This window comes from Trichosurus vulpecula, chromosome 8 (assembly GCF_011100635.1).
Source record: "Trichosurus vulpecula isolate mTriVul1 chromosome 8, mTriVul1.pri, whole genome shotgun sequence".
Taxonomy (NCBI): Eukaryota; Metazoa; Chordata; class Mammalia; order Diprotodontia; family Phalangeridae; genus Trichosurus; species Trichosurus vulpecula.
In genome coordinates, this window is record NC_050580.1 from 109,754,822 (window position 1) to 109,778,632 (window position 23,811).

Genomic DNA, 23,811 nt, shown 5'->3' on the forward strand with positions numbered 1-23,811 from the left:
TTATAGATTCACCCTAAAATTAATTAAAACAATAACTCCAGCAAATTAACAGGGTATAAAACAGATGCATAAAAATGATCAGCTTTTCAGTATTTGCCAACAAAATCCAGTAGAAAGGAATTTTTTTTTAAATCCTATTCAGAGTATCTACCAAATGTATAAAATATTCAGAAGTTAACCTACCAAGACAAACACAGGAATTATATGACTACAACTATAAAACATATGGAAATAAAGACTTAAAAACTTTATACGGGCAGCTAGGTGGAGATGCAGTGAATAGAGCACCAGCCCTGGAGGTTAGGAAGACCTGAGTTCAAATCCATCCTCAGGCACTTACTTAGCTGTGTGACTCTGGGCAAGTCACTTAACCTCAAATGCCTCACCAGAAAAAAAGACTTGAAAAAACAAAGACTTAAATAGCTGGAGAGAGATTATTAGCTCATGTTTGGCTCATGCCAATACAATAAAAATGACTATAATACTACCTTAATTAACATATTCCAGTGCCATACCAAACAACCAAAGTATTACCTTATAGAACTAAACAGAATAATAACAAAATTCATCTAGAAGAACAAAAGGCTAAGAATCCCAAGGGAGATCATGAAAAAAAATCAGAAAGGAAGGGGGCCGACTAGTACCAAATCTAAGTGCTATACCTGGAGTCAAGAAGACCAGAGTTCAAATCTCATCTTGGGCACTTACTCGTTATGTGACCCTAGACATGTCACTTAACTTCTGTCTGCCTCAGTTTCCAAATATATAAAATGAGGATAAGAGCACCTACCTCCCAGATTTCTTGTAAAGCTAAAATGATATAATATTTGTAAAGTGGTTCACAAACCTTTAAATGCTATATTAATGATTATGATGATGATAAAGATGATGATGATAAAGATGATGATGATGATGATGATTCAGACTATACTAGAAAAAAGTAATCACAAAAAATGGTACTGGTTTAAAAATAGAAAATTAATGAATGGAATAAATTAGATATGCAAGATCCTGAAGCAATTAAGCATAGCATCTTATTATGTTCTAAAACCAAGAACACCAACTACTGGTATAAAGCCTAATTATATGGCTTCTTTACTTTGTTTTGTTTTGTTTTTAATTCTGGGAAAATGGAAAGTCCTTTGGGAGAAATTAAACTTAGACCAACTTAGACCAATATCTCACATTACATATCACATGAGCTCCAAATGCATTTATGACCTATATATAAAAGGTCATATCATAAACAAATTAAGGAAAAAGGGATAAGATGCCTTTCACAACTATGGATAAGGGGAGAATTCACAAAAAGGGGGCAAAGGATAAAGATGATTATAAAAGATTACATGGATAATCTTGATTATATAAAATTGAAAAGTTTTAGCACAAACAAAATCAGTGTAGTAGGGACATAGTGAACTGGGAGAAAAATTGTAATGAATTTTTCTGTTAAAAATCTGAAAAGATCTGGTCTCCAGATTTGTTTGGTTGGTTGTTTTCCTTCATTCTCAAAGAGGACTGAAATGACATCACTATGTTAGAATCACGTTACAGAATGTCTGACTGTGGCTGATCAGACCAACATGAGTTCAGAATGCTCTACAGGTAAGGCACAAACAATCCATGTGAACATTTGCGGTGGATTCTCTAAATCTTCACATCTCATGTTTCTTTCAAGTTACTTCAATTCCACTTTACTCAAAGAGCATATAGCATCTTCTCTGATGAGGCCACACCATGCTGGGCAATCCTATGCCAGTATCTCCGATGTCACACAATCAATTCCAAAGTTCTTAAGAGAGACCTTGAGAGTGTCCTTATATCACTTTTCTGACCACCATGTGAATGTTTGCCCTATGTGAGTTCTCCGTAAAACAGTCTTTTTGGCAAGCGTACTTCTGTATTTGAAAAATGTGGCCATCCTGTTGGAGTTGCTCTCTCTGCAATAGAGTTTGAATACTTGGTAGTTTAGTTCAAAAAAGGACCTCAGTGTCTGGTATCTTATCCTGCATGGTGATCTTCAGAATCTTCCTAAGATAGTTCAAATGGAAGCGATTCAGTTTTCTGGCATGACACTGGTAGACTATCCAGGTTTCACAGGTACACAACAATGAGGCCGACACAATGGCTCTACAGACCTTCAGTTTGGTAGTCAGTCTAATACCTCCTCTCTCTCACACTTTCCTTCAGAGCCTCCCAAACACTCATCAGCTCTGGTGATGTGTGCGTCAATCTCATCATATATGTGTACCTCCCTGGAAAGTATATTGCCAAAGCAACTAATAATAACTTCTCCATTTGCGGTAACCAATGGTTCCACGTATGGATGGTGGGGTGGTGGCTGATGGAGCACCTGCGTTTTCTTGGTGTTCACTGTCAGGCCAAAATTAGCACAAACAGCAGAGAATTGATCCATACTTTGTTGCATCTCAGCTTCAGAAGATACATTGAGCACACAATCATCTGCAAATAAAAAATAATGCACCAATAATCCTTCCACTTTAATCTTGGCTTGTAGCCTTTTCAAGTTGAAGAATTTACCATCAGTGTGATAGCTGACCTTGATGCCATGTTCATCCTTGTTGAAGACATTTGACAATGTGGCTGAAAATAACATACTAAAAATTAACATGGGAGCAAACACACAGCCTTGTTTCACTCCATTGGTGACTGGGAAAGCACGAGAGCATTGTCTATTAAACAGAACCCAGGCAAGCATGCTGTCATGAAATTCACATATAATACTGATGAACTTCTCCAAGAAACCAAATTTTGACCTAATTTTCCAAAAGCCCTCATGACTGATGGTATCAAAGGCCTTGGTCAGATCTACAAATGTTGTGTGCAGACTTTTGTTCTGCTTCTAGCATTTCTCCTGGAGTTATCATGCAGCAAACACCACACTGACCATTCATTGGCCCTTTCTGAAGCTACACTGGTTCTCAGGTAGATGACCATCTTCCAGGTGAAGGATCAGCCTATTAAGGAGGACTCTGGCAAGAATCTTGCCAACAATTACTAAGACAGAGACACCCACCCCACCCCCTATGATTGTCACAGGGCAATCTATTTCCTTTACCTCTATAGAGATGGACAATGGAAGCATCCTTGAACTCCTGGGGAATAACCTCCTCTTACCAGATAACCTGGAAAATTTCAGTCAGCTTTTGTATGAGCAATGAACCACCCCCCCACCACCACCTTGTAAATCTCAACTGTAATAGAATCAGCCCCAGGTGCTTTGCCACATGAAAGGAGCCTAATGGCATTCAAAACCTATTCTTCAGTTGGAACTTAAGCTAGGGAGGGACTGACTTCAATGTGAGGCAAATGGTCAACAGCTTTAGCATTGATTGATGACAGTCTGTTGAGAACACTATGGAAGTTTTCAGCCTATCTCTCCAGGATCATGTACTTAACCCTAATCAATGTGGCTCCATCACTGCTGAGATGCACCATAGATCTTTAGTCCATAAATAGCCTTTAGGGCATCATAAAAGTTCTTTGGACCATTACTATCAGCATAAAACTGAATTTCACCTGCCTTCTTACTGAGCTGAAAACCTGCATCTTTCTAAGTTTCACTTCTACTTTACATTTGATGGAATTAAATGCTGCCTTCTTAGAGATGGAGGAACTATCCTGCTGGTAAATTCCGTGAAGTTCTTGTTTTTCATTTAGAAGCTTCTGAATTTCCCCATCATTTTTGTCACACCAGTCTTGATGTCTGTCAGTGTTGTAACCCAGAGGAGCAAATGCAGTACTGTACACCAAATCTCTGAAAGCTGCCCACTCCTTTTCTGCTCCACTGTTGCCAACTGTGTGTTGGCTCAACTTTCCCTCCAAGTTAGCAACAAACTGTTCCATTCAGAGGCTCTAATCTGTTGATATTAAGTCTTCTGGCAGTCATTTTGCCTTGGGGTCACCTCTTTTGTTGAATGCAAATATTTAGCTTGGAGAGTACAAGTCTATGATCAGTCTAGCACTCTGCACCACACATTGCCTTCCTTATTCTCACATCCCATCTATCTGTTCTCCTTACAATCACATAGTCTATTAAATGCCAATGTTTGCTGTGAGGGTGCATCCATGAAGTTTCATTATGTTTAGGTAAATGGAAGACAGTGTTGGTGACAGAAAGGTGATGAGATACACAAATCTTCAGTAATAAATGATCATTGTGGTTGCTGTTTCTAACTCCATTCCTCCCAAGGACTCCCTGCCATGTTGGGTAGTCTGAGCCTACTCTAACATTAAAGTCATCCAGAATTATAAGCTTGTCCTCCTTTGGCACACTGATGATAAGGGTCTCTAAGTCTTCATAAATTTTTTCTTTGAGCTCATCAGGGTGGTGGGAGCATAGATACTGATGATGGTGGTATGGTATTTTCCTGGAAGTGCCAATCACACTGTCGTGAGCCTGTTGATCACTCCTTTTGGTAGGCATACAAGCTTGTTGACTAGATTAGTTTTAATTGCAAAACCTACACCAGATTCCTATTGCTCCCCTTCACTGTGGCCACTCCAAAAAAACCTATATCCAGCTCTGACTTCAGTAAGGTAGCTTTCATTTGCCAGCCTTGTTTCACTCAGGTCTGCTATTTGGATGTGATACCTGCTGAGTTCTCTTGCCAACAAGAGCTGCTCATCTTTCAGGTCTACTGGATTTTATGTTGTCTATAAGTGTGCACATATTCCATTTACCAGTGGTGAGTGGAATCACTTTGCATAAGTTTTTGTACATTTTTTTGTGTTTTGATCACAGGGTAGGATCTCCACCTACTGCAGTAATCAGGCCAGGGTTGGGTAAGCAAATAATTTTTAAGGTACCTTTTCTAGTCCCTTCCCCACAGCAGGAGGTGGGCCGTGCAATCCTTAAAAGGCAGCTCAGACACCCAGGGGGCTGCCAAATCACACTTCTGCTTCCAATGAGAAAATGGCCTTATGGCCTGGGCCTTGTGACTACAGCTCTCAGTGTATCCACACCTGCTGCTTTATCACTTGCCTGTTGCCACAGGACATTGAGATAGGCAAAATGTTATGGGTGACGTCTTTGATTTACGTAAATTGGATTTAAGTGAGGCAGAGTTGCACAAAGTCGTCACCCTTACTCTCTCTTCCAGAGTCATCACAGTTCAGTGGCAGGACAGAGTTAAGATGACTGGTGATGGTTCAGGATTCAGTGGATGACCTTGGCATCTTCGATGTCTAACCAAGCTCTAAGGGCTCCACAGCACCTGCTTCAGCTGCCTTCGTAGCCATTGGAACGAACTGTTCTTGTCTGCCCATTCCACCAGGGGAAATCTTCCCACACATGGGATGGACAACCCCCAACTCACTGGCAGGTTTGAGACCCCTCAGTTATGTTCAACCTGGTTTAACCCATTTGCCAAAATGGTTTACCAAGGTCTGGCCACTGTGCATGCTACAGCTTCTTGGAGCCACAGGTAAGAGTTAGGGGTATCAGGTGGACACCAAAGGTGGAAAGCAGCCCTGAAAAGGGCTCAGCAGCCCTCACACCAGAAGTATTAGTCTTTCCTGAACACAACCTACACCCCACTATCCAAAGTATATAGGAAATTGATACAAGAGACATTCCCTCAGTAGAAAAATGGTCAAAGAGTATGAACATAGATTTCTCAAAAGAAATGTTAACTATATGAAAAAATTATCCAAGTCACTAATAATAAGAGAAATTCAAATTAAAACAATTCTAAGGTTCTATCTCACATTTATCAGATTGGCAAAGAAAAGAAAAAGTAACAATTACTAGAGGGTTTATAGGAGGACGGGTACACTAGCATACTTGAAGTTGTGGACTGGTCCATCTACTGTGAGGAGCAATTTATATACTCCAAAAGTCACTGAACTTGACCCAGTGATATCATGACTAGGTATATACTCCAAAGAGATCAAAGACAGTGGGAAGGGGCACATATATAGAAAAATACTCATAGCAGCACTTTTGATGTAGTGAGGAATTAAAAACAAAGTAGGCACTCATCTATTGGGGTATGGCTGAACAAGTTATGGCATATGAATATGATGAAATATTACTGCTCTGAAAGAAATAATGAAAGATGGATTTAAATAAAATTAGAAAGCCTAGCATGAATTGATACAATGTGAAGTGTGTGAAGCCAGAAGAACAATTTAAATAATGAATACAATAAAGGAAAAATAAATGAAAAACTTAAGAACTCTGATCAATTCAATGACTAGTCACAACTTGGGAAGACTAATGATGGAATGTGCTTTTCCCCATCAAATGGAAGAGAAGTGGCAGGCTGCAGGTATAGAATAGGAACATATATTTTCAGAAATGACCAATGTGTGAATCTCCTTTGTTTCAATATATGTATTTGTTACAAGGGAGGTTTTGTTTTTATTTGTTTATTTTTAGTTTTCAACATTCACTTTTATATAATTTTGAGTTCTAAATTTTTCCTCCTCCCTTCCCTCGACCCTCCCCCAAGACAGCATGCAATCTGATGTAGGTTATACATGTACAATCATATTAAGCATATTTTCACATTAGTCATGTTGTGAAAGAAGAATCAGAACAAAACGGAAAAGACACAGGAAAGAAATAACAAAAACAAAGAAAAAACAGTATGCTTTGATCTGCATTCAGACTCCACAGTTCTTTCTCTAGATATGGATAGCATTTTCCATCACGAGTCTTTTGGAATCATCTTAGATCACTGCGTTGCTGAGAAGAGCTAAGTCTATCAAAGTTGGTCATCGCACAATGTGGCTGTTACTATGTACAATGTTATCCTGGTTCTGCTCACTTCACTCAGCATCAGTTCATGTAAGTCCACCTTTTCCGAAATCTGCATGCTCATCATTTCTTACGGAACAATAATATTCCATTACATTCATATACCACAACTTGTTCAGTCATTCCTCAATTGACTGGCATTCTCTCAATTTCCAATTCTTTGCCACCACAAAAAGAGCTGCTATAAATATTTTTTGTACATGTGGGTCACAAGGGAAGACAAAGCTGTGAGGGGAACTGGAAAGACAGTGATCATATTTTTTTAAAAAGGAAGAATAAAAGGAAAAAAGTATCAATGAAGCATTTAAAATACACAGAAGAAAGCAGAAGGAAGTTCAGAAGGGGACACAATCAGGTCAATGTTGTACTGCCACGTTATTTTTATATACATATATGTATATATACACATGTCTATATGTATATACATATATACACACACATATATATATAAACAGTATATAACAGAGTTTCATTGTTTCATATACAAGCCTCTTTTCCTGTTCTTTGTATATGGAAATGCTCACATTTATTGATGTTTATCGAAATCAAAATTTAAAAAAGATAATTTCTATTTTAAAAAGAAATTGAGTCACCTGGACCTGAATTTTGACACAAAATGGCAAGGAATTTAGAGATAGAGGGCTCTCTGGGAAAGGGAATGACCACCAAAACCACGATCACCGCGAGTCAGTCAGAATGACTTCACTATGAACAATTAATGCCATAAACAATACATTTCCTTTTTGTCAGGGTTATAACATAGAAAAGAATGCTATAGCTCTCATTAATATACCCAGATTTTAAGAAAGAATTTGACAAAGTCACTCATGCTCTTCTAGTGGGCTGGATGAATTTAGAATTTAGAAATTAGAAAGGCCAGACCACAAAAAAATAATCACTGATAGTTACTGGAAAGTGGTCTCTAATGAAGTCCCCCAAGGATCTGTGCTGTTTCACAGTTCTTATAAAGGGCTTGGATAAAGATCTAGATGGCATGCTTGTCAACTTTACAGAGGACACAAAACTAGGAAGAATAGTTAACCCATTGAAGGGCAAACTCTGGATTCAAAAACATATCAGTTGGTTAGTATGTTGGGTTGAATAGAATATGATGAAATTGTACAGGAGAAATATAAAGTCTCATACTCTGGGTTAAGAAAAAAACAACCTCACAAGATAGGGAAGAACGAGTCAACTGTGTGAGATTCCACTGCACCATGATCCCCTTAACATTAAACACTAGCCAAAAGAGATACTGCGATCTTAGTCCATATTTAGAGAAGCACAGCATCCAGGACTAATGAACGAAAATCTTGCCATACTCTTTACTGGACTGCAAGCCTGTATTCAGTTTAGGGTCCCCATCTGTGTAGAGATTGTCCGGGGGGAGGGGCATCAGGAATCACCAAGGGCTTGGACATCACATCTAGGATAGGCTGAAGGAACTAGGGATGTTGAAATTGGAGAAAAGAAACCTTAGGCAGAACATTATAGCTGTCTTCAATTATTTGAATGGATCTCACCTGGAAGAGGATTACAGTTTTTTTCCCTTCTGTTTAGCCCCAGAAAATAGAACTTGGAACAATAGAAGGAAATTGCAGAGAAGATTTAAGCTTCCTAGAAATTATAGCTACTCCAAAATGGAATGGGGTGCCTCAGGAGGTTTGTAAGCCATCTCCTGCTTCCTGCCCCCACTTCATGGAGGTCTTTAAGCAAACGTTTTATATCATCACTTTTCAGTGTGTTATAGAGGGGATTGCTGTTTCAGTACAGGTTAAACTAGTTGGCACATGAGATCCTTTTCAACTGCAAGGTGCTGTGATTCTACTTTTCAGCATAAAAGGAACAAAACATCATTGGGATGGCTACAGAAAAGGAAGTCCTGATTCACTGTGTATATTCTGACTCGGGTAAGAGATTCTATCCATTCTCTCTAATGCACCTTGTAGTCAGTACTGAAGCACCTTTCTCAAACCCATCCTTAAACAAAGAACTCAGAGAATGCCCATATACCTTAATGTACTCACAGGACCTTAACTCACACATACACACAACAAAAAGATACAGGCATTAGAACTGAAAGTACATCTCAGCCTCCTGTAAATTCTAAACCACTGCAAAGCCTGACATTAATAACAAAACATAAAGACACTAGGACCTGAATTCTCCTCAAAGCCCCTTAGAGGCTCACCCATTACTTTCTAACTGAATCTAACAAACCACCATGAAGGAAGCTACTATTTCAATGTGAACACAGCTTGTCCTTCTACTGTATGTGCAGCTAGAAGGGGAAGGGACCTGTTTATTTCTTTATAATCCCTTCCCATGAAAGCAAAATATTAATCATTCTTTTTTAAAAGAATTTTTATACAATCCACAATTCAACCAAACACATCATTTTTAATTGCAGTATTTTCTGTTAGGTACAAAGCACTTTTCAAACATTTTAATGAAATCACATTGGAAAAATACAAATCCAATGAAGCACCCAGATTTTTTTTCTCTAAGACTGACACAAGTGGTTTTTCTGGGACATACAAGTCCCAGGAGACTGCACATGTCAGCTACAAAACAGGTCAACCTGTCCAGAGGGTAGATTGACTTGATGAATATATTTCTTGAGGATTAGCTGATTTGAATAAAGGTTTCCAAGGTTCCTCTTTCCTGAATTCTGTCCTTTTCTCTGTGACTGCTAAAAGACCATGTGATGCTTCAGGAATACCTATAAAACTCAGAGTAGTGGTCAAGACCACATTCCATTTCACTTAGAAGAAAACATCCTAAAATTTACTCTCAGCATAATTTATTTGAGACTGTAGAGAGCCTAGGCCAGGGGTCAGAGATAACTCTGAGTTATATTTCATGCTCCTTAAAATCAATTCCTTCTGATATTTCTGGTCAATAAATTAACACACATGGCCCTGGATGGTTATATCAGTATCTTGGTATGTCTCTTTTCTGATTTCTACCAGTGGCTATAAGCAATATGATTCATTCCCTACAGTTGTTGTTCCACAAAGACCAACACCACAGAGAGGGAAAACAGCCTCGTAGACCATGTAGGACAACCTGAAGCTGCTTACATCATTCTGGGGAGGATTTTTTAAAACAACTGCGTAAAACAAAAATGTCCAGGTACATTCTTGCTTGATGTACAGATGACTGCCTGACAGAGGCCTTGGGAAGGGCCGTGATCTCCAGAAAGGACCCATACGCTCCCGGCCAAAGACCCAGAGAAAATTGCCTCCATCCTACCCCAATAATTTTTCATTTGTTCTATTTCACTTGGCAGATTCTGAAGTCTAAAGCCAAATCACTTAAGCTCAACGATAGTTTATTACCCAAATTAAAAGTGGTGGGGAAGATAGCCTTAACACTCCTCAGCAGATTCACAAGAGCCTACCAAAGAAAACTGGATAGATTTAGAAAATCATTTCCACAGCCCAATCAAACAAGTGTTTTCCAGAATTCTCTAGATATCAATGAAGAAAGCATAAAAGAGCAATTAATCAGCCGTGGCTTGTCCTCCATCCATGAGTCTCTGTCGCCATCTGCTGCTCACTAGCAGGCATGCCACACTCAACATCACTGAAGAACACAACAGATGCCAGGATTACTGAGCATCACCCAGAGACCAGCTGGGACAGGAACGTGCTGAGAGTGAGAATATCGGTAAATGCAAAAGGCAAGGAAGAAGAATCCTACCTGAAGGATCAATTCCTTTTCTACTACCTCTTCTGTCTTGCTGATGAGACGTTTCTGCAGCGTGTGGATTTTCTGTATCAGTTCAAAAGTACTGGGGTCACTGGCCTGTCCGAGAGGAACGACAAAAGACCAGTCAATATTCTCAGTGTGATGTCATCAATCACTATCACAGAAGCACTCCTGCTTTTTTCAGATGCCTTATGAGTCCCCAGACACTGTCTGGAACATTTTTAAAAGAGAGGATGATATCTCTGCCTTCATAGCATTCACATCAAAGCACACACAAGACATAGTCATGAACCTTTACTTGGTTGGATTTTTCAGCTGTCGGGTTGTGAGCAGAGTTTCTTTTATAGTAAGATGATATATTCAGAGCTGGAATAGGACCATAGAGACCACCTAGTCTAATACCTCCATTTGACAGAAGAGGAGATGGGGTTCAGATGTCAAGTGACTCAATTGTCCATGGTCACAAAGCCAGTATATGTCAGAAGCAGGACCTGAACTTAGATCTTCATGATGCCAAGGTCAGATCTCTTCTCTATGCATTATGCCATGCCCTCAAGTTTCTAGGGTAATGGCTATAATATGAATAACTTAGATAATAATAATAATAGCCTCACTGATAGCCAATTATTGATCATGCTCCCAGTACCCTCTCTGGCCTCCTACAACTCCATACCAGTTGCCTTTCCCAATACTCCTCTCTCCAGGTACACACCACTGCCGAAAGCCTTAGGGTGACAAAACCCTGTGGCAGAAGTTATTGATACTGATAATCTACCTGAATTAATTCCTCGATAACTGACATATTCACACCCCATCATACCTCCTCATTCTAGTTATTCTTTACCCCCAGCTATCATTGTTCAAATTCTTTTATCTATGACTAACCACTCCCTTATTCCCATCCCCTTCAACTCAAATCCCCCAAATTCCCACTTTAAAGCTTCACACTCCTTCCTACATACCTTCACACTCCTTCCCACACACCTTCACATTCCTTCCTACGCACCTACACACTCCTTCCTACATACCTTCACACTACTTCTACTGTGCTCTCTGGAGTGCCTGCTCCCATAGATAACAAACTTGCTTTTATCTTAAACCTTTTCCTTTCTCACTCTCCATCTTCTTGTACTCACTGAGACCTGGCTCCCTCCTTGATAACACAACAGTTTCCCTGGCCAACATTTCCAGCCCTGATTGCACTTTTATTCATACCACTTCCCCCACCACCACCACCACCACCACTACCATTCACTGGCTGTGGAAGGGGAATCAAAATACTCTCTGCTTCCCCCAGCCATTTCCAGACTCTTTTCCTACTATCTTCACAGAGGAACCCTTCCTCCTTAGAGATTCATTCAATCTATATTTATCACCTAACCAATATTCTAGTAGCTGTTATCTGTTGATAATCAGGACACTCACCTTCCCTTCTCAATAAGTTCACTGTCAGGTTCAGAGTCTCCTCCCCAACTCCAGCCCTGATACATTCAACATACATATTAATACTCCCTCAAAACACTTAACCTCACCATTCCTTAACTTATTCATTTTACAAGACTTCTCTTCCATTCCATTGTGTACAGCCCCAGTTACACATAAATGTAGTCATAATTGATTTTGCTATCACCCACAAATACTCTACTTCCATATTCATAAACTCTGAAACTCCTTTATCTGATCACAATCTATTGTCATTCTACCTCTCCCTTTGCCTCAAAATGCCAAATCCTGTTCATCTTCACTGTATCCTCCAATCCCTCCACCCCTCAGTTCTTTCCCAGGTCATTACCTCTGACACTGTCCTCCTTTTTCCCATATTGGCTCTTTGGTGAACCAATCTGACTCTACACTATCCCCTTCTCATGATTCCCTGGTTCTTTTATTCTATCAATAATTTTGCCATATCAAGCCTTAGGCTTGGATTACCACCAATATCTATTGCCTTTACTCATATTTGCATATTGCTGGAGAAAAATCACAAAACTATGCTGACTGGTGTCCACTATAAATTTATGTTACATAACCTCAACCGCTTCCTCCTTACAGCAAGATAATCCTTTTACACACCATCCTAATTGATTCAATATCCCACTCACCATAGCAGTTTTCCAAATATTTTTATCCTTCCTCAAACTTTCCATGGTTCCATCTTCCCCAACTCTCTTGGTTGAGTACTTTACCTCATATTTCACTGAATAAAATGAGGCCATTCACCAAGAGCTCCCTCTTATCCTCTCCTCCTCATCTCACATCATTCATATGCCTTCAGCCACCATCTCCTCTTTCACCTGTCTCATGAGAAGGGTAGCCCCTTCCGCCAAGGCAGCCTTCTACGTGCACAAATGATCTCATTGCATCCATTCTCCTATAGCCGATTGGCCCTTGTATTATCCCTAGTTCCCACTGCTCTTCAGTCTCTCTCTGCCTTTTGGTTGTTTTTCTACTTGTGTACAAACCCACCTACATCTCCCCATCCCCCCAAAACCCTCACTTGTTCCATCCATCCCCCTTGACTATCATCCCATATTTCTCTTCCCTTTTGTGGCTAAATTCCTTAAGAAAGATGTCTACAATTAATGCCTTCACTTCTTCTCCTCTCTTCTTAACTCTCTTCAGTCCAGTGTCTGAACTCATTGTTTAGCTGAGAATGCTCTCTCCAAATTTACCAATGATCTCTTAATTGCCAAATCTCAATCCTCATCCTCTTGACACTATCAATCAGTTTCTTCTCCTTGATACTGTCTTCCCTCTAGATTTTCATGACACTACTCTCTCTTCGTTCTTTTCCTACATATCTGAACACTCCTTCTGTTTCTTTTGTTATATCTTCATCCAGGCCAAGCCACTCCTGGGATCTTTTCTCTTTTCCCTCTATACTCTTCCATTTAGTGATCTCATCAGTTCCCTTAGATTCAGTTATCATCTCTATGCTGATGCTCCCCAGATCTCCAGGTCTAACCTCTCTCCTAACCTCCAGTCTCACAAATCCAACTGACTATTGGACATTTTGAACTGGATATTCCATAGACATCCTATACTCAACATGTCCAAAACTGAATTCATTTATCTTCCCTCTGGCCCAACATTCTCGTTTTCCTCATTCCTTTTACTACTGAGGGCACCACCATCCTTCCAGTCACCCAGCCTCACAACCTAGGTGTCATTCTCAACTCCTTTCTCTCTGTCTCTTCTCTCCATATCAAATCAGTCACCAAGTTCTATCAGTACCTAATTTGTAACATCTCTCAGACACCTACTTCTCTCCTCTGACACTGGAACCACCGTAGTATAGGCCCTCATCACCTCGCACCTGGACCACTGTAGAAACCTGCTGATTGATCTACCTCGAGTCTCTCCCACTCCCAACCATCCTCCACTCGGCTGTCAAATTGATCTTCCTAAAAGGCAGGTCTGACCATGCCACCTCCTACTCAATAAACTCCACTGGCTGCCTATCACGTCTCCAATATTAAATATAAAATCCTCTGTTTGGCATTCAAAGCCCTTCGTAACTTGGCCCTTCACTGCCTTTCTTGTCTTCTTACACCTTATTCCACTCCATACAATCTGCAAACCAATGACACTGCTCTCTTTGCTGTTCATGACGCACAATATTCCATCTCCAAACTCAGTGCACTTTCACTGGCTGTCCCCCGTGCCTCAAGTGCTCTTCCTCCTCATCTCTACCTCCTGGCTTCACTAGCTTCCTTTAAGGCTCAGCTAAAACCCCACCTTCTGCAAGAAGACCTTCCTAGTCCTCCTTAATCTTAGTGCTTTCTCTCTGAGGGCATCCCCAATTTATCCTACTTATAGCCTATTGTACATAGTTATTTTCATGTTGTCTCCTCCATTAGAATGTGCCTCCTTGGGGGCAGGTACTATTCTTTGCCTTTATTTGTATCCTCAGTATTTATCACTGTACTTAGCATATAGTAGGTGTTGACTTCACTAACATTTCTATGACACTAAGGTTTTCAAGTACTTTGCACATATTATCTCATTTGATCTTCATAACAATTCTGTGAAGTAGATGAGGAAACTTAGCTAGAGAGATGTTAAGTCAGGGTCAAAGAGTGAATGAGTGTCTGAGACAAGATTGTAATTCATATCTTCCTGACCTCAAGTCCTGTACCCTGTTTTTTTACAACAAGATGCCTCTTTCCTAGGGAAGGTAAAAAGTCAGTTTCACACCCACCATCATCAATTTTGTTCTTGCCCAAAGCACTTAAGAAGCTTTAAAGGGCTCTTCACAGGCAAAAGTAGGTTGGTCATACCAGATGTCAATCAATTAACAAGTATTTATATGAGATATACTCTGTAATAGGCACCGGGGATACTGAAACTATGCCTACTCTCAAAGAGTTAGATATGACTAGAAGTCATAACTCTCATGGTACACTTATAGCAGGTATTTGTGGTAAGAAAAGAAAACTTCAAGAAATTCCAAGTTGCCCAAAGAATAGCTGAAAAAAACATCCTTATCTATACAAAAGTGGGCTTTAACTAGATAGGCCATGAGATCCCTTCTACATCTGTGATCCTATGCCTCCCTTTGGACATTGACGTGTCTGTGTGTAGGACTTCACCTTAATTAGGTGGATTAGAAAGGCATCATGGAAAACTACCCCAGAAGAAGGTGCTAACAACTTTGCAAATGCCCACTTAGCCAATAAAAGGAAACTGAGTGCTCATCAAATTTATCCCTCCAATGGACATGGTCATGTTTTTGATGATGAGTTCCACCATCCTGTGATATCGTCCCCCACCTTCAAGAACATCAACAAGTAGTTTCATTCACATCAGGAATGGGATGGGTTTCTGGTACGTATATTTCTGATCATTAGCAGCAGCCTGTGACCACAACATTTAGTTCTAATGGAGGGTCATGACGCAGAAAGGTGGCCTTCTAATAACAACCTATTCCCAATCTAAACTCATGGCACAGAAATAAAAATCAGTAATTTTTCTCTGTACTTTCTGAGCCCACTTTCAATTAATTGATCTGACATGACAATTTAACAAGGTACCCTCAAAAAATCCATCTAAATATTCTCAAATTCTTTCCAAAGCTTCTATTTTCTTTTTTGAGAGACCCTGACATGGAATTATGCTTTGTAGAGGCATGCACAGAAACACAAGGAATGAACAATCTTGTCAGTAAATGAATTCACAGTCTCTGACTAGATGTCTTCAGGAGAATCCATATTCTCACTCATTTGGTAAGACAGCTAAGCCACTCTGGGGATTTGACTAGGGATGAATGAGTTTGGGGGGCGGGGAAGAAAGAAAAAAGAAAAAGGAAAGACGGGAAGAAATTTCAGTTGGCTCTAACTTTATTTAAAAGACACCTAATAGAGCCAACTGATATTCACATATTTGGACTACATTTGGCACAGTATTTCTTGGCAGACCTGAATGTTGTTAAAATTCAGGCCTCCTATTTACATAACAATTTATTAAGCATTACCCTTAATATTTTCTTCATTAAATATTTTTTAGAAAACAAATTACTTCCTGTAATCTATTTGGCTAATTTCCCCCATTACTTCAATTTTCCTTACATCAAAATATTCATATTCTCTTAACACTTGAGTTCAGTTAGTCTCAGGCCCCTTTCTTATATGCATGTTGTGGGAATGACTAAAGGAGGCACCCATCATCTTCCTGAACACACATAGCCCGCCTTTCAATTTCGTCTGTCTGTTTTTCTTGATTTAATACACCACCTGTGGCGGTGCTTTGGCGGTAATGACTACCAGGAAGACATAAAATTAAAGTAAAATTGTTTACGTTATCCACCAATAGTACTGTTGAAAAATCCCAAAGAGAAGCAGTTTAGTTAATAAAATATTGGTCTTTGTACTAGTGCCTGGGCACATATTAAGTATTTAACAAATGCTTTATCTATCTGTTAGTCCTCCACAGAAGGGCCTAATTCATGAGATGATTGCTTCCTACAAGAGAGAAAAGTATGCAAAGCCTGAATGAAAACTAGTGGGGATGCCACTGGCCAGTACAATCAAAGATAAAGTGGTAGACAGAAACAAAAGCTAACTGGCAGGAAACAACCTAAACAACGGCCATAGACTGGTAGGTGAAACCAGTCCATGTGTTGAGTTTGAACATCTTTTTAAGCCTCCAAGTAGGCAGAGTTTTGCCAGAGACTTCTTAAACAAAACCCAATTGAACCATCTGGCTCTGGAACAGCACAATTTACATTTCACCCAGCCTCCTTCTATAAGCAACAATTTGCATAGCATTAAACAAAGCCATGTTTCATGTTGTGCTCTAGGTTAGAAAATGTGTGTGGGGTAGAGGAACAGAGCTGGAAATGGAATAATGCTTTGCCAGATGTTACCTCCAATCTTCTCCATCTGTGTATATTCATGGGGTTCTCTAGTTCCTCCTCCAGGGCTCTGCAGCGGGTCCTTTCCTTTAAGAATTCTCTTTGCATGTGAAAAAGCTCCTGCCTGAAAAAGACAAAGTCTCTTCAGTCAAGAAATTTGGTACCAATTTGAGTATTACATCACCACGATATTCAACACAGAAGAAATCTCAGAAGAAAACTTGGATTTAGGGAAGACTTTTAAGATACAGATGCACCTATTAGCTATCAAAGTAACCCAGTTTCATCACTTGGTTTAACAATTTTGTGATTTATGGGGAAAAACTCGGAGGCAAGTGAGCTGTTATAGCTCTAATTCAGGAGTTCAGGACAACACCCGCAGCCAGTGGGAGAAATCTGCATTTTCAATTCAAGGCATCTGGCCTCCTGGTGTTAAGTGCCAACCATGTGGAATCAAAGGATCAGAAACTGAGGTGAAAGGAACTTCAGATGCCATCTAGTCTAACCCTCTTACTTTCCAGATGCGGAAACTGTAGCCTAAGGAGATTGACTGACTTGCCCATGGTCACACAGGGAGCATCAGATGTAGGGTTTGAACCTCTACCTATGACTTCAAAGTTCTTTGCACTTCAGCCCAAAGACCCTACACAACTCTAAGTTTCTTCTAGGACTCTGCCACCTTCCTCAACATCTTTTCAAGGGAAGCAATGCACTTGTTTTTTGGTTTTGGGTTGTTTTGTATGTTTCAAAACCAAATCCTAGGTAATCCAAACAAATGTTTAAAAACTGCAACAATAAGTCCTAGACTACTTCCTTACAATACTGATATTTCAGGTCTGGCTCTAACACTCCCCCAAAAGATATGAGGAAATTGTTAATTAATGGGCATTACCATCCTCAATTTAGGTCACGGAATTTTAAAGCTACAAGAGGCCTTAGAAGTCATTTTGTACAATCCCCTCGTTTATATATAGGAGAAAACAATCTTTAAAAAAAACATGAGAACTAAAACTAATTAATGGCAGCCAAAAATGGGACTAGAACTCAGGTCTCTTGGCTTTCAGCCTAATTTTTTTTTCAAATATACTGCACCTTACTATGGGCCTACTACCGCACCATTCCCAGGAAGCTTGAAGAATGACGGAGGGTAAAGGCAAACACTAATAACAAAGGGTAGCAAAGATATTATTATCTGTGCCCTTCTACTGTGTGCGTGCAGAGAGCTAATATTAATCAGTCTCTTTTACTTAATTGCTTCATTCAAACTAATAATACAACTTCCCCTCATTAGCAAGATAAGCCATTAGAATTAACTGTACCATGTTCACTCAAAAGGCAGCTCAGAGCCACCAACTGCTTAGAATGAAAAGAATATGTTGAAGATGCCCCCACCATTTGCCACAGATTTAGCAAGAGTAGGAGAGTAAGAATGTTCAAGTCCACGGAGGCAGAACAGAGATAATCCCTGAAGGACCAGTCAAATCAGATTCTCCATGCAGGTGACAAAATCACCTCTACAGCTGGCAGACCTAGTGATGGGCTTGAGGCTTCATTAAATGTGGAATTTCTATATTATAGTTAGTGAGAATTGATCCATTTGCAATAATAACCAACACACAATTCTTTTTTTTTGGGAGGGGGGAAGGCAGGGCAATTGGGGTTAAGTGACTTGCCCAAGGTCACATAGCTAGTAAGTGTGTCGAGTGTCTGAGGCTGGATTTGAACTCAGGTCCTCCTGACTCCAGAGCCAGTACTCTACTCACTGCACCACCTAGATGCCCCATAACGTACAATTCTTAAAAACATTCCCTGAATTTAAATGTAAAATCATTTTTTACTCCAATGAATTTGGGCAGTAGGTACAAAATGTGCCCTTGTTTGCAGCTAATAAATGTCCACCTGTGGCTTCTGATGCTTTTCCAGGATTCTGCAAATAGTAGAAAGAGCTACTTTAGGGGGGCAGAGCCAAGATGGCAGCTGGAAAGCAGGGACTTGCCTAAAGCTCTCCCCCAGGACCCTCCAAACACCTATCAAAATGGCTCTGAACAAATTTTAGAACTGCAGAACCCATGAAATAGCAGAGGGAAGCAGGGCTCCAGCCCAGAACAGCCTGGATGGTCACTGGGTAAGGTCTATCGCAAGGATCTGGGAGCTGAACGGAGCAGAGCCCAATGTGGGCCGCAACCAGACCAATCAGACCAGGAGCCAGGCAGAACACGCCTTAGCACCTGGAATCAGTGAGCTGTGGCAGGTACCAGACTTCTCAACCCACAAAACACCAAAGACAACAGAGACGGTTAGTGGGAAAAACTGTGGTGACAGAGTGAAAGGAGTTTGCTTTTCGGCCACTGCCCCTGGGGCAGTGGAGGTGGTGCAGCTCTGAGGTACAGAACTACAGCTGCAGTTGCTTCTGGCCCCAGGCCCACCTGGTGGGAGGAATTAAGTGGTGGATCCAAGTGCAGAGTCTGCTCAGATCTGAGTCACAGTCCAGGTTGGCGGTTCTTGGGGGAGGAGGAGCACTGGTGTGGCAGAGCTTGCTATGTACAAATAGCTCTGAAAACAAACAGCACAGCCCCTCAAGCTTGGGACAAAGTACTCTCTACAGGCAGTCATACCCCCACACAAAAACTCAAGGGTCAAGTAGTTGGCTGGGAACATGGCCAGGTAGCAAAAACTGACTCAGATTCAGACTCAAATGTTGGAATCTTTCTTTGGTAACAAAGAAGACCAAAACATACAGACAGAAGAAGTCAACAAAGTCAAAGAGCCTACATCAAAAGCCTCCAAGAAAAACATGAACTGGTCTCAGGCCATGGAAGAGCTCAAAAAGGATTTGGAAAAGCAAATTAGAAAAAGAGAGGAAAAATTGGGAAGAGAAATGAGAGTGATGTGAGAAAACCATGAAAAACAAGTCAATGACTTGCTAAAGGAGATGCAAAAAAATACTGAAGAAAATAACAACTTAAAAAATAGACTAAACCAAATGTCAAAAGAGCTCCAAAAAGCCAATGAGGAGAAGAATGCCTTGAAAGGCAGAATTAGCCAAATGGAAAAGGAGGTCCAAAAGACCACTGAAGAAAATACTACCTTAAAAATGAGATTGAAGCAAGTAGAAGCTAGTGACTTTATGAGAAATCAAGATATTATAAAACAGAACCAAAGGAATGAAAAAAATGGAAGACAATGTAAAATATCTCATTGGAAAAACCACTGACCTGGAGAATAGATCCAGGAGAGATAATTTAAAAATTATTGGACTACCTGAAAGCCATGATCAAAAAAAGAGCCTAGATATCATCTTTCAAGAAATTATCAAGGAGAACTGCCCTGATATTCTAGATCCAGAGGGTAAAATAGAAATTGAAAGAATCCACTGATCTCCTCCTGAAAAAGATCCCAAAAAGAAAACTCCTAGGAATATTGTCACCAAATTCCTGAGCTCCCAGATCAAGGAGAAAATACTGCAAACAGCCAGAAAGAAACAATTTGAGTATTGTGGAAACACAATCAGGATAACACAAGATCTAGCAGCTTCTACATTAAGGGATTGAAAGGCTTGGAATATGATATTCCAGAGGTCAATGGAGCTGGGATTTAAACCAAGAATCACCTACCCAACAGAACTGAGTATCATGCTCCAAGGCAAAATATGGATTTTCAATAAAATAGAGGACTTTCAAGCTTTCTCAGTGAAAAGACCAAAGCTGAATAGAAAATTTGACTTTCAAACACAAGAATCAAAAGAAGCCTGAAAAGGTAAACAAGAAAGACAAATCATAAGGGACTTACTAAAGTTGAACTGTTTTGTTTACATTCCTACCTGGAAAGATGATATGTATAATTCATGAGACCTCAGTATTAGGATAGCTGAAGGGATTATACACACATATATATATGTATGTACATATATATATATATATATATATATATATATATATATATATATATATATATATATATACAGAGAGAGAGAGAGAGAGAGAGAGGGCACAGGGTGAGTTGAATATGAAGGGATGATATCTAAAAAAAAATCAAATTAAGGAATGAGAGAGGAATATATTGAGAGAGGGAGAAAGGGAGAGATAGAATGGGGTAAATTATCTCACATAAAAGTGGCAAGAAAAAGCAGTTCTGTTGGAAGGGAAGAGGGGGCAGGTGAGGGGGAATGAGTGAATCTTGCTCTCATTGGATTTGACCTGAGGAGGGAATAACATACACACTCAGTTGGGTATCTTACCCCACAGAAAAGAAGGAAGAAGGAGATAAAAAAAGGGGAGATGATAGAAGGGAGGGAAGATAGGGGGAGGAGGTAATTAAAAGCAAACACTTTCGAAAAGGGACAGGGTCAAGGGAGAAAACTGAATAAAGGGGGACAGGACAGGAAGGAGCAAAATATAGTTAGTCTTTTACAATATGAGTATTGTGGAAGGGTTTTGCATAATGAAATACATGTGGCCTATGTTGAATTGCTTGCCTTCTTAGGGAGGGTGGGTGGGGAGGGAAAAGGGGAGAGAATTTGGAACTCAAAGTTTTAAAAGCAGATGCTCAAAAAATCGTTTTTGCATGCAACTAGGAAATAAGATATACAGGCAATGGGGCATAGGAATCTATCTTGCCCTACAAGAAAGTAAGGGAAAAGGGGACGGGGGGGAGTGGGGTGACAGAAGGGAGGGCTGACTGGGGAATGGGGCAATCAGAATATATGCCATCTTGGAGTGGGGGGGGAGGGTAGAAATGGGGAGAAAATTTGTAATTCAAAGTCTTGTGAAGATCAATGCTTAAAACTAAAATGTTAAATAAATAAATAATAAAAAGAGCTACTTTAAAAGTTCAGGACTTATTGTGGTTTCTAAAGTCCCAAATTATATATATATATATGTAAACCAGTGAACTGTTTTCCCAAAGGGAGAATGTATCTTATATAAGGCAACATCTTTTTTTAATGCATTCCACCATAACAAAAGTACTCAAAGGTAAAACAGATGTGGGATAGAACACTGAGAGAGGGTCTAAAGAAATATGGGCAGTGGATAGAGAGGTGGCCCTGGAATCAGGAGGGCTTCCATTCAATTCTGACCTGAGACACTTACTATTTGTGTGACCCTGGGCAAGTCACTTAACCCTGTTTGCCTTAGTTTCTTCATTTGTAAAATGAGCTGGAGAAGGAAATGGCAAACCACTCCAATAGCTTTGCCAAGAAAACCCCCAAAAGGGGTCACAAAGAGTCAGATACTACTGAAATGACTCAACAATAACTAAAAGAAAACCTAAGGAAACATTGCTTTCTACTTTTTTCAATTTATTTTTCTTGCTTTTTTGCAACATGGAAATAAGAAAATGTTTTTGCATGACTTCACTTGTATAATTGATATTATATTGCTTGCCTTCTCAATGGGTGGGGGAGGGGCCAGTGAGAGGGAGAGAATTTGGAACTCAATTTTTAAAAATGAATGCTGCAAATAAAGAAATGTTGCTTTCAATGATGCTAGAACTACCTTCTTCTCTTCCTTCAATTCTAATATAAGCCCACAGAAAGAAAATGCGTAGAGGTTATCATGGGGCACTATTTACATGACAATATTCTACCCAGCGTATGGAGTAGTAGAAAGAACGCTAAGAGTCAAAAGACCAGGGTTCTTCCCCTGCCTCCATGATTTACAAGCTGGGTGACCTAGAACAAGACACTTAGCCTCTCTAGGCCACTATTTCCTCCTCTATAAAATGGGATGGGGCAGCAGGGGGTGGCTAAATTAGATTATTTCCAAGGTCTTTTCCAGCTCTATGATATTCTATAACATTCTATGATATCCTAAGTTTCTTTTTGATAACTTAGCAAAGATATGTGTTGAGAAATGAAAGCAAAATCCAATTATTTCAATTGTTCCCGATATGGTTAACATGACCACAATTGCTAATGAAATATGTTTGGAGTATCTTAACCTGAGTTCTTCCACATTTGCCACACTTTTGGCAAGAATTCCCTTTTCCCGGCGGAGTTTCTTGATCTCCAGTTTGAGGATGCGCATGTCTTCTATTCTCTGGTTGTACTGGCTTTCTCCTTTGTTCAGTACAGATTGCTGGATCTTGATCTTCTCGTAAAGCAAAGCAAGCTCATCATTCCGCCTAACCAGCTGAGATCCCAAAATATCTCGCTCACTTATGACCTAGACAAGGAAGAAACATGGTACCATGAGCAATGTTAGTTACTGGGAAGTAATGCTGGTTTTAATAAGGCATTAGAGTTATCAACCAAGTAAGAAAGCATTTGTTTGATTAAGCACCTCCTCTGTTCTAGGCATTATACATATTATGTTTCATATTCAACAGATGAAAGAGACACAGATGGAACTATTCTTTCCATAGAGATAGAAGAGCTCAGAGAGAAAGAAAAAGTGACCTAGAGTTGACTCAAACACCTTCGTTTTTTGAATAGTCTTCCCACCTGGTCCAGTTCTTTCTTTTGCCTCAACCTCTCAGCATCAGCCTCAGCAATAATTCTCAGGAGTTTTCTTTCCTCAGCTTCCTGTTTTTCAATAAAGTGTTTGGTCTCAAGGGCTTGTTGTCTCAGCTTCTGCAGTTCAGCCTGACAGGAACAAAAGACCCAGACAAATTTTGCTTAGTAACCACACAAAGTATGAGTTGGGGATCAGGATTTAGGTGCGCCGTTGACCTTCATGAACATTTCTAGGTTGGTTCATTCAACATGGCTCTGATCATTTGCATGAACAAATATGAAACTGAAAAAACACAAACCCAGCACAAAGAAATAAATAAGGAAGTGTAGTAATAATGCACATTATAGCAAACATGTTTATTCTGTGAATTATGCCCAAGAGGAATTTCTAACATTTTACCATATATGTGCACTGAAGTTTTCATTTGTATTCAGCAGCATTTTACAGCATTCCAACTAACTGCCAAGGGAGCATATGTAAAATGTATAAAGAACTGTGCTGAGGACACA

At 39.8% G+C, this 23,811-nt stretch overlaps 1 protein-coding gene across 3 annotated transcripts in view; it reads right to left on the reverse strand.

Annotated features, from left to right (window-relative positions):
- The window catches only part of CFAP58 (cilia and flagella associated protein 58), a 136,972-nt gene that overhangs the window by 47,158 nt on the left and 66,003 nt on the right, over nucleotides 1–23,811 (reverse strand). For all 3 annotated transcript variants that reach the window (XM_036736436.1, XM_036736434.1, XM_036736435.1), the window contains exons 12-15: nucleotides 23,290–23,430; nucleotides 22,788–23,011; nucleotides 16,860–16,971; nucleotides 10,490–10,594 (exon numbers count right to left, since the gene is read on the reverse strand). In XM_036736436.1, coding sequence (XP_036592331.1) covers nucleotides 10,490–10,594; nucleotides 16,860–16,971; nucleotides 22,788–23,011; nucleotides 23,290–23,430 — 582 coding nt within the window. The remainder of the gene's footprint in view (nucleotides 1–10,489; nucleotides 10,595–16,859; nucleotides 16,972–22,787; nucleotides 23,012–23,289; nucleotides 23,431–23,811) is intronic.